General features: G+C 34.7%; 1 protein-coding gene across 1 annotated transcript; it reads right to left on the bottom strand.

The window, feature by feature from the left end:
- Nucleotides 1-7,830: 7,830 nt before the first annotated feature.
- Nucleotides 7,831-11,406, bottom strand: LOC111921169 (auxin efflux carrier component 4). The gene is made up of 6 exons (XM_023916738.3): nucleotides 9,992-11,406; nucleotides 9,629-9,908; nucleotides 9,375-9,460; nucleotides 9,042-9,199; nucleotides 8,654-8,730; nucleotides 7,831-8,340 (listed from the first exon to the last, which is right to left on the bottom strand). Exons 1-6 carry the CDS (start codon nucleotides 11,262-11,264, stop codon nucleotides 8,274-8,276), a joined length of 1,941 nt encoding a protein of 646 aa, XP_023772506.1. The 5' UTR covers nucleotides 11,265-11,406; the 3' UTR covers nucleotides 7,831-8,273.
- Nucleotides 11,407-11,647: the final 241 nt, after the last annotated feature.

An 11,647-nucleotide genomic window follows, 5' to 3' on the forward strand; every position in this document is an offset into this window, starting at 1 on the left:
AATATTCATTTCAGCGCAATTAAACTTTTATATTGTAGCTAGTCCATAATGTCATTCATAACTTTTATATCTTTTAACTTTCATTATTTTTATTTTGTCGACGGCCTATACAGAAAAACGAGAAGAGTTGGAAGCTAAAGGTGTTGAATTTGAGGAGGATAAACTATTTCATGATGTTGTTCGTGGTCATGACAAAAAAAAGACTTTATGGATTAGACTCTTTTGCAAAGACGGTTCTCAATATTAACAATAAAACGGATGTATCTCACATTCCAGAAAAAATGATGAAATGGAAGAAATGAGGGAGCTTGTTGCTAAACAAAAAGAGCAAAACAAAGAGCTTAAAGAAATAATGAAGGCCCAAGAAGAACAAAATAACGCAAGAGTCGGGCAAATGGAAAAACAACTTAAAACGGCAATGGGTCTTATTAATGTCATCACAAAATAACAACAATAGTAGGTCATAAAGTGTTGATATGTATATTGCAAAGTATTTATTTTAGATTAGCCACTTTCCATTTTCCATGTAATAAATAATTATTGTATTATTTTATGATATAATGTTGTTTGATTTTTTTTGTTATTTTTGTTTTTCATATATTACTACAAAATAATTTGGATTTAATTTATAAATCAATTATCCATCCGTCCATATGGAATCTGCTAATATACACCACGAAAATTGCTGGGGATTCACCACCACAGAATTTGCTAGGAAGTCATCAAACGGAAGTTGCTAGGGATTCATCACCACCAAATTTGCTAGGGATCCACAACCATGGAATTCATCACCACATAATTTGCTAGGGAATCGCCACCATAGAATTTGCTACGGATTCATCACCATAGAATTTGCTAGGGAATCATCACCATGAATTTTGCTAGGGATTAACTACAACGAAATTTGTGATGGAAGAACTACCACAGAATTTGTGATGGAATCCTACTACCGAAATACACGACGGAATACCATCTACCATAGATTTCATTCCGTTTTCACAATTGCGATGGAATGATTGTTTCCCTAGCAAATGCTCGCTACGGGCTTTTTTGGGACGAAAATCGGTCGTGCCGAATTCCGTCGCTATTCGTCCTTTGCAACGGAATTTCAGCTATACACAATGGATTCCTTCAATTGCAAAATTGTGTTTTTCTGGTAGTGAAAAGAGAGTACACGACATGATCTAGGTTGTAGTAGACCGATTTACAAAGAGTTTACATTTCATAGCCGCCCGAGAGAACTGGTCTATGGAAAAATTGGTAGAGACCTATGAAAAGAAAATCGTCAGGATTCATGGAGTACCCTTATCAATCGTGTTAGATAGGGATAGTCGATTTACTTCCAGATTCTGGAAGAATTTGCAGGAAGAATTAGGCATGAAGTTGTGTTTAAGTACTGTCTATCATCCATAAACAAATGGACATAGTGAGAGAAATATCCAAACCTTGGAAGATATGTTGCAGGCATGTGCCTTAGAGTTTCATGGTAGCTGGGATGACCACCTATCACTGGCCAAATTTTCCTACAATAATAGTTATCACTCCATCATCAAGATGCCTCCTTATAAAACACTTTATGGAAGGAAGTGTCATACGACATCATGTTGGTTGGAAGCAGGAGAGAAACACTTTACGGGTGTTGATATTGTACATCAAACCGCAAAGAAGTTAAAAGTGATCAAGGAAAGGATGCTAGTTGCTCAAATTCATCAAAAAAGCTATGCAAACAAGAAGCAACGACCAATAACAATTGATTTGGTGATCAAATGTTACTTAAAGTATCACCATGGAAGGGAATTATTAGATTCAGGAAGCACGGAAAGTTGAGTCCTCGTTTTATAGGATCATTCAAAGTACTTCAAAGGATAGGGAATCAAGCTTACAAGCTTGAATTGTCTGCTGAACTGGAAGCTATCCATAATACTTTTCACGATTTTTACTGGAGGAAGTATGTGGAATAAGAAGTTGATATGCTTTCACTTTCAGAATTAAGGATTGATAAAGATAGAAGGCTGGTTGAAGAGCCTGAAGCAATCGTTAACTGTAAGAGGAAGAAATTACATCAAAAGATGATTGACTTAGTTCTAGTGCGACGGAAACACATGACAAAGACGAACCTCACATGGGAAACAGAAGCGAAATGAAAATTCACTATCCTCATCTATTTCTTGATGCATGATTGCGAGACAGAATCATCCTAAGGAGGAGATAATTGTAACGTCTGCGTTTCCAGCTAGATTAGCCATAGTGTGTAATATCTTTGGTCAACTATTGTAATCGTTTTATAAGAAAATAAGAAATGATTATTCATATATTTATGTGATTATGTGTTTCATACGATGTTCTATGTAAATTTTATAAGTATTTAATAATAAAATAAATAAGATTAAAATACACATCGAAAATCAGATATGTTCTAGGACAAATAATATTAAACTAAGTTGTAGTATATGTAATAAGGATTTTAGAGATATAAGGAATGTTCAAATCCGACTTTGAATGAAGAATTTATAATGGTCGTTAAACTGAGAAAAATGCATATAAAGAATGTCCAAATCTGACTTCGTATGAGGAAATTATGATTTTTCGAAGTTTCAGCACAAAAGTATATGGCTTAGAAACCGAAACTGAATTCGGTCGATTGTATGAAAAAAAATCTAAACGAGAGTTGAATATCTCATACATACCTATCCGTCAATATAAGGACAGTCGAGAACGGATATTCAGATGAGAGAAATATGATTTTTACACAGAATTTAATAGTCTAAGCCTGTAAAAATATAACTTTAAAAATAAAGTCAAAATTAGCCAACAGAGTCTAAATGGAAGTTGTATATCTCGTCGATAGCTACGCGTGGATATAAAACCATCGAAAACGAAGCTCAAATGAAGAAGTTATGCATTTTTTAAGAAAACATGAAATTTCGTGTGCAGCCACGTGCACCGACCAGGGGCGCAACACACTCTAACCCTCCATGGAAATCGTGACAGGTGGCACCAGATTTAAGGTGACACATCATCGTGGTTGACCATAAGCGCGATGCACATGGAGCATAGGGCGCGGTACACCTTGTGGTTTCATATATATATATATATATATATATATATATATATATATATATATATATATATATATATATATATATATATGGAGAAGATATGTGGAAAAATGAAGAAAATTTGTATATATATATATATATATATATATATATATATATATATATACACAAATTTTCTTCATTTTTCCACATATCTTCTCCATTTCTCTTTAGAGTATGGTTTCTTCGGGAACAAGAGTGTGGTTCCTACATCGACAAGATTAAGGTTCCTTTGGGAATGATAGTATGTAATGTCCCTGTTAGGAAAGAGATGATGAGATGCAGATAGATGGTTCCTATGGGCATCTAGATTGTGTATGGTTAAAGAAGACAGAGAAAGATTCCTTGATAAGAACAAGATAAAAGAGTTCTTTGTAAGAACTTAGATATAATGAAGAGAAGGAAAGATTAAGGATCCACTAGGGATCATAAGAGAGAGGAGTAAGACCGAATGAGTGTACCTGCAATTTTAGTGGCATATTGTTTCCCTTAGAAGATAGATGATATTAGAGTATGAGATATGACAGTTGGGTCTAGATAGGAAAAAATGTTGAGGCATTAAAGAAGAGAAATAGTAAAGAAGAGACAGAGTAGAGAAGAGATAGAGCAAAGAAGAGAAAGAGAAAACAAGAGACAGAGTGGAGAATAGAAAGAGTAAAAAAGAGAAAGAGTATATAAGAGATAGAGTATGTGCAAAGCATTAGAAGATGCTAAGAAAGATTAAGAGATGAAAAGAGAATTATAGGAGAAACATAGTAAAGGACAGAGAAAGAGATATATGAGATGAGAAAGAGTAGAAAGAAAGTTTAAAGAAGAAAGATGGAAGAGATAGATGAAAGAAGAAAGAATAGCAGAATATGCTATTAGAGAAAGATATTAGATCACATAGTATGAGATAAAAGAGAAAGAAGAAATATAAGAAATGTAGAAAGAATAACTCATTGGACATGTTTGTATGATGTAGTAGAGATTTTATGTTTATAGGTTTAGGTAGCAGTAGTCGTGGTACTAGAAGAGAAGACATGAGCATAATGACATGAAATAGATAGTTGGCTGCTATTTGTGTATTTCCTTGTTCATTTAATAAATTAGAATTTTATTGTAAACCCATGATTTTTCCTGGGATGTAAAGTGTTTTAATTTGTATAGAATTCCTCATTTGTTAGATAATATATCTCTTAGATTAGATGTTAGAAAATCTGAGTTGTTATTGAAGGGTTTTGAGCATTCTAACACTTCCTAAGTGTACATGCAACCCTAATAAACCTTGGATCTATGTTTGTCTAAGATACATGCAAATAATTATTTTTCCAAGGCTTATATCCTAACTAGCATGGCATGGGGAACTTGAATCAAATAAAGCTAGTAGAAACACTTACCTTGTAGTTGTAGTTGATTCCTTGGAGTTTTAGAGCCTAGCACCAATAATGTGGATGCCTCAAATGAAAGTCACAAATCACCACAAACTTGGAACTTTGAGAGAATAGTCACACTTCTCTTGAAATCGGCCCTCACCTCAACATGTGTCAACTAGTGTGATTTCAAGAGCCAAAGCCTCATTTATATAGTGTGGTGGATTAGGGTTACATCCATGTAAACCCTAATACCCATGTCTCTTCATTTCCATGAGATCCATGGGTTAAAGCTCCATGGAGTATCCATGGACTTCTCCATCCAAGCCTAGCCCATTCCAAATAAGCATAAGCCCACACTATATAAATATAGAAGCCCATATTTAATTAGTAATATCTTTGATCACTGAATTAATCCTAGGTTAATTATAGATCACTACTAATTAAATAATATCATCTTATATTAATATATTAGAACTTATAATATATTAATAAATCATAACTTGTACTATTCTCAAATATTATCCATAAATTGTTCGGGTGAAGTGCAACCCAAATGGACCATGCCGGGTCTGGTCAAGTATATACCAAATATAGTTATGGACTTAGACACTATATCCAACAGTTATAACAAATTTCTCTTTTATTTTATGCGGATGATGTTATTTTCGTGGGAACTTGGACTCAGAAAAATGTTACTAAAATTATTATTATCTTACAATGCTTTTATTTGGCCTCATGATGAAGATTAACTTACAAAATTCTAATCTTCATGACATTGGGGTGAATTATAGTGAAGTTGTGCAGACGGCAACGATTACAGGTTGCTTATCGGCGACCATTGCGTATATTTACCTAGGCCTACAAGTTAGTAAGTGTATGATACGTGCGACTGGTTCAAAGACCGTTATTGAGATATTTCATAAACAATTATCATCTTAGAAGGTAAAAAGACTCTCGATTGGTGGTCTTTTAACCCCTATTAATTCGGTTTTGGGGTCTCTTGGAATGTTTTATGTGTCTATTTTTAAAAAGCCAACATCAGTGAATAAAAAGTTAAAATCTTTGCGTGCAAGATTTTTTGGGGTAGAGATTCTTACAAAAAGAAAATTAGTTAAGTTAAATGGGATCTTATGCTTGCTTCGAGAGAGAAAGGAGGTTCGTATATTGGTAGTTTAACAACTCTCAAACATGTTTTACTATATAAATTGAAATGAAAACTTTTATTGATCAAAATTTGTTGTGCGTTAAGGCTTGGAAAGCTATTCATGGCTCTCATACAGGTTTGAGCTCGAGGTTACCCTTCTTGCAAAATAAAAAGGATTTGGAATGCTATTGTTGATTCTATTAATAATCTTCATGATAATGGAGTTATTTTTCATTCACACATGTCTAACAACGTAGGTGACAGTTCCACTACAAGTTTTTGGAAGGATTTTTGGATTTAGAACATTCCTCTCATGTATCGGCTTCCTAGATTGTTCTCATTGGAGAATGAGAGTGATTTTGTCATAAAAGAACGATGGAATCGTTTGGAGTGAATTCAGAATTGGAGAAGGGAGATTAGCAGAGGGGTCGAGAATGTTCAATTTCCAGAGTTGGTGGATTGTATTGGTTCCATGCTGTTCATAGATAAGGAAGACTTTTGGCATTATAATATTGGAAGTGATGATGGCTATGTGGTTAGTGATACGAGAAGGTTTATGGATAATTATCACTTTCGAATGCAAGTATTTCAATAAGATGTAATATGTATATTCCAAAAAAGTAAACATTTTGTGTTGGAGGATTCGGCTGAATACATAGTGTTATGCATGAGCTGCGAGAAAAATCATGAAGATGTTATACACACATTCCTTAAGTGTGAGATTGTTTTAGCCTTATGGTTTTTGGTGGCGAGATGGTGTGAGTTGCAGATCTTGATCTTTAGTGAGGTTGATGAAATTTTCGATAGGCTCGACATTATGCTTTTTACGATAAGTAGAAGAAAGTGGATGAAAGCTATTATTTTGACTCTCTTTTGGGTCACATGGAGATTTCGTAATAGTATCATTTTTGGATCAAATAGTATTAGAAAAGATTCGTTTGGTGAGCTGATTCAAAACAATTCTTTTCAATGGTATGAGCCGATAAATCATAAGGCAACTATTTAGTTGATTCAAAACTTGTTAGCCATTCCCTTGTAATTTGCTAGTTCTCTAGCATTCTTGTTCATATATATTTATATATACATGGAGATGTTAAAAAAAAGTGAAATTAAATGTAGCATTATTATAAGATCATTATTTACATAAGTTTGATACAACTAAAAAGAAAAAAGTGTAAAGATTCGTTGTGAGTGATGTGGGTGTCTAACACATGATTCAATTCCCCCCATGCCGTAGAAAACTTTTTATTGATTTTGTGTAAAGATGAAAGATGCCATTGTTAGGAGTTATAATAATTCACTTGGTGGAGGGCTACCCTACCCTTTTTTCTTATAAAGAAGGGGCCAAATGTTTGAATCCCACCACCGCAAAGTAAACCCCTTTTCCTCATACTTTCAAAAAGTCTCTTTTATTAATCCTCCAAAGGTAAATATAGTGTCCTTTCAAATCAATATCAACTTACCACCTCCTCTAAAAACAAAACATCAAATAATACACCAAAACAATAAAAAAAAGGACTCACATTGGTTACGGGTCTTAAAATTACTTTCATAAAAAGTCGATCACCATTAGTTGTTTATGAAAGGGATACATGCAATTCTTATTATAGTAAAGGTTATCTTTTAGACGATCTTTACACAGTCCCACACCACGTTGTCTCACGAGTATCATTATATCATATGATTATATGATATAAGAGGGTCTAAGTCACAATAAACTTAAGTCATATTTAGATTAAAAGTTTTAACTGTGATTGTTCAGCTCAAACTCTCAATTTTCAGTAAAAAGGTTGTTGATATGCCAATATTTAATTGCTTGATCAAAGTTATAACGAGTTAGATATGACACAAATCGAAGATAGATTGTATACAATTGATAAATGCATATGTGAACTTTTATGTTTTATGTGATTTCTTATATGTTTTTGTTTTTAAAATCTAGTAATTGTGAAATCTATATTAATATTGTTATGAAGTTTTGGTTTAGGCCACTCTAGTTCCAATGCATGTGTTCCGTTCATGTAACACAGTGCTACACCCTAAAAGCAATATATATACTATTATTATAATCAAAACTGTTTTCTATCATTCAAACTATTTTGTGTAATATTATTGTAAGTTGCTTTTAATAAAAAATAACGTTTTGCTTTCATCCCAAAGTAGCTTTTCCTATTAGCCCGCTAACTAATGAGAATTCATTCACACTAATACGACAACAAAATAGTCAACAACACATGAAAACTTTACATCATATTTAATTAAAACCCTTAAATAATTACACCAAAAGAGATACAAATACGACAAACAACCAACACTAGCCAACAAAAAAACAAGAACCGAAAACGATTATGAAAACACATAATTCCATTTTGCCATCAATCCTAACCTTTTTCCTAATATAATCACTAACCCAAAGGAGGAAAAAGAAAGAATTAAATTTCCCTTATTATCCTCCTATTTGTTTCCTCTCTTCTAATCTATCTCCTTCCTTGCTTTCCTCATTTCTTGAAAATGTAGACATCAAAAGATACAAAAACATTGGGAGATGTGAGGAGCATGATCCTTACATTAAGGGAAAGAGGTCAAAAATTCCATATTCCAAATGTGTTGGGAGTCTTCATAAGATTTTGTCCCTCAATCTTAAAAACATCACTTCTTCTTTCCCATGATTTTGACTCACAATCCAAGAATGATGTAGTAGACCAAAGTTATAGGCAAGGCGATCAACATTCCGAAAATAACCCTGAAAAAATCGTTAAACATTTATCAATATCCGTTAACACAAATTAAAGCATGTTTTTTTTTTAAAAAAAAAAATTCAAAGACGTTTTGCTAGTCAAAATGTACAAATTTCAAAGTAGATAGAGACCCCTTGATATTTCGTTATCAGTTTCAATCATCTTTTATAATATTCTCTACGTATATAATTACATGTAAACATCACCTTTACAACACATTATTTTTAAGATTATTTATATAAAAAAACAATTTATTATAATTTCACAAATGGGTTTTTGATATATCTATGAAGTAATATGGTCAAACTTTATACTTACGCAGTACTAAGAATTGCTGGATGAACATTGTACTCCTTTGCGAAAACAAAAGGGACAATTCCTTGGGGCAACGCAGCCTGTTAATTTAAATAAATAATGTAAATATCAAAACAAACTAAAAAAATAAATGGTTATTTCATGATATAAAATTTAAACAATGGCTCCAAAAATTAAATAATACTTGAAGTTAATTAGAAACCATTGGCACAAACTTGTAAAAACAAATAGTATAATTTCCTAACGATTAAAATAAAGAGATTATGTCATTATATAATTTAAATTAATAACACATAAGGTGAAGGTTAGTGGCTTCAAATATTAAAATAATACTATAATAATGACTGAAAATGAAATGTAGGTAAAGAGTTGGTGACATAGATATGATTACCTGTACAATTGCGACATGGAGGAGATTGCCACGAAGGCCGACGGCGATAGAAGCCGCCGCCATCACCGCCGGTCCCGTCAGAAACCTCACCGCCATTGCAAATGAAGCAACTGAATTCCCACATGCTATGATTTTTGGTTGAAGTGCCATAAATAGTCCTTCAAAATACAAAAAACCAAATAATAAATAACATATCTATAGATAAATGACAAACTATAAAAAACTAATATATTTTGATTATTTATCTAAATTTTATGATCTTATTGGAGCATAAAAAAATAATATATCCATATATTAAATTAGATAAAATAGTAATAAAAAAAAGTTACTTACCTAAGCTAAACATAGCCATTCCAAGACCAGCATCCGAGAGTATTGAGATCGACTTACTAATTATGACGGGCATTGCCAAATGCCACCTGTAATAATAAAATAAAATATTTATTTATTTTAAAGAAAATCTTATCCTTTTCTGGAAAATACAGAAAGTCGTTAAAAAATTATGAAAGTATGAATAAATGTGAAATCGTATAATCGTATAATAATAAATATTTTAATTTAATACTCTGACTGACATGTCGGATTACCTGAACGACACGAGAGACCAGATTAGACCAATCAGACTGGAGTACGTGTTTGGGTTCCTGATCAATTTCCGCCAAACCATTATCAATATCAATCGGGTCATCACACTCGCCGGCGGCATCTGTTTTCCGGCGACACCGTCGTCCATGGAGACACCCTTTGGGTGGAGCTCCGCCGTGGAGCTTGAACCGAGTTTGTTAAGTCCGATTTGAGCCTCTTTATCCTTATCATCATCTCCATCTCTATCTCCACCGAAAGTGAAATCTTCTCCCCCCAATGCATCTATACCCAACAGATTCATCAGTTTTGATTTGAAAATATCATAAAAAGATTTGAGATTTCATGATTTTTAATGATTTAATTACCTTTGGTTTCACCGTTTTGGTGGTGATCTGAGGGGACTAACATCCTGATCTCCTTCGCACCACCCTGTTGGTCTGCACCTGCACGACCCGGCTGCTCCGTCGTAGCTCCGAAATCATTACCTCCGAAGACGTGAAGCCCGCCGCCCTCGGACACCGGCGAAGCACTGGAGCTCCAGACGAACATGTGAAGCTCTTTAGCGTCATGATTAGTTTTATTTTGAGCGCCATTTTGTAACGGTTGTGGCTGCGGTTGCGTCAGTGGTTGTTGACTTTTAGCAGTCTTCGTAACGGACGAAGTAATTTCCGGATTCGGCGCCGGATAAGCTGCCGGAACTGTCTGCGGAGCTGGGTAAAATCCAAACCTCGGAGAATTCATATTCAGAGGTCCCGGAGCTGTACTCTCCTCGAAATTCGAAGGTCTGGGTGTCGGACCTCTTGATGACTGAACTGAATAAGCATCCGCAGGACCGAAGTTCGATAACCGGCCACCGGGAAACCCCATCATAGAGTAGAAATCCGAGTGATTAAAGTTTGAACCTCTCGGAGTCGGGTTTCTCGACGAGCTTAAACTGTAAATCTCCGCTCCGGTGAGATTCGACGGCCGTGGAGTCATTGAACCAAGCCCAAGAGATCTCCTCGACGCGTTTGATTTTCTCACAGTCACATGAAGCTTCCCGTCGTTCCCGATCTCCGCATCGGTTTCCAGAAAATCATGTCCGTCAAGCGAAACGACATCAGACTCGACCTTGAAAGAAACAATGGAAGCTGCCGTTTCCGGGAACTGCTCCATTATCAACATCTTCGCGCCACGATACTCAAACAAGAACAGAAGCAGAGTGTACCATATAATACACTGCAACACCACAACTTGCACCATTAAAGATCCTGAATATTCACCATACATAGCAATCAACAACGGAATCCCCATAACCAGTGTATTGGGAAGCGTCGAAAGCGAGAAAATCGTTATCATCCATTCCAAACTCCCATTCTTGGTAAAATTAGCCCACAACCCGAGCACCACCAGCATAATGACTTTCTGAAGAGTGTCGGCGGCGATGAAGCGGAAGTTCATAGCGTAAGGATTGTTCATGGATATAAAATGGAAAGACAGCAAAGGGACGGCGAAAATGGCGACGAATCGGTTGATGCCGGAGCACTGGTCGGGAGTGAAAATCTTCCACCACCGCACACTGCCGTAGGCGAGTATCATGGCGACATACAACGGCACCATGGCGGACATGACGGTGTAGAAATCATGGCCGGTGATCATTTTTTCAGATAAAGATAGATAGGGTAGGGGAGAAGTGAAAAAACCGTTATCTTTTCTGACAGATTTTGTTACTGAGAGATTTACGGCGGATTGAACAGAAGACAGAGACACAAGTACTAGAAAGAGAGAATTAGGAAGGGAGGAGGGGACTGAGAAGTGTATATATAGGGAAGAGTGGAAAGGAGGGAGTGTGATTGTAATTATTTTATCCTATGAATTTATGGATTTTTTTTTTTTAATTTTAATAACTTTTTTTTGTACATTGCATAACATATATTTTAGTAAATTTTAAGAATGTAATCTACCATATCAAAACGGAAAGTTAATGATTAATTTATTTATATATTGTTTAGATTAGATCCCAAGATCGTTTTACGTTTGAT

The sequence above is a fragment of the Lactuca sativa genome, chromosome 8, assembly GCF_002870075.4.
Source record: "Lactuca sativa cultivar Salinas chromosome 8, Lsat_Salinas_v11, whole genome shotgun sequence".
Taxonomy (NCBI): domain Eukaryota; kingdom Viridiplantae; phylum Streptophyta; class Magnoliopsida; order Asterales; family Asteraceae; genus Lactuca; species Lactuca sativa.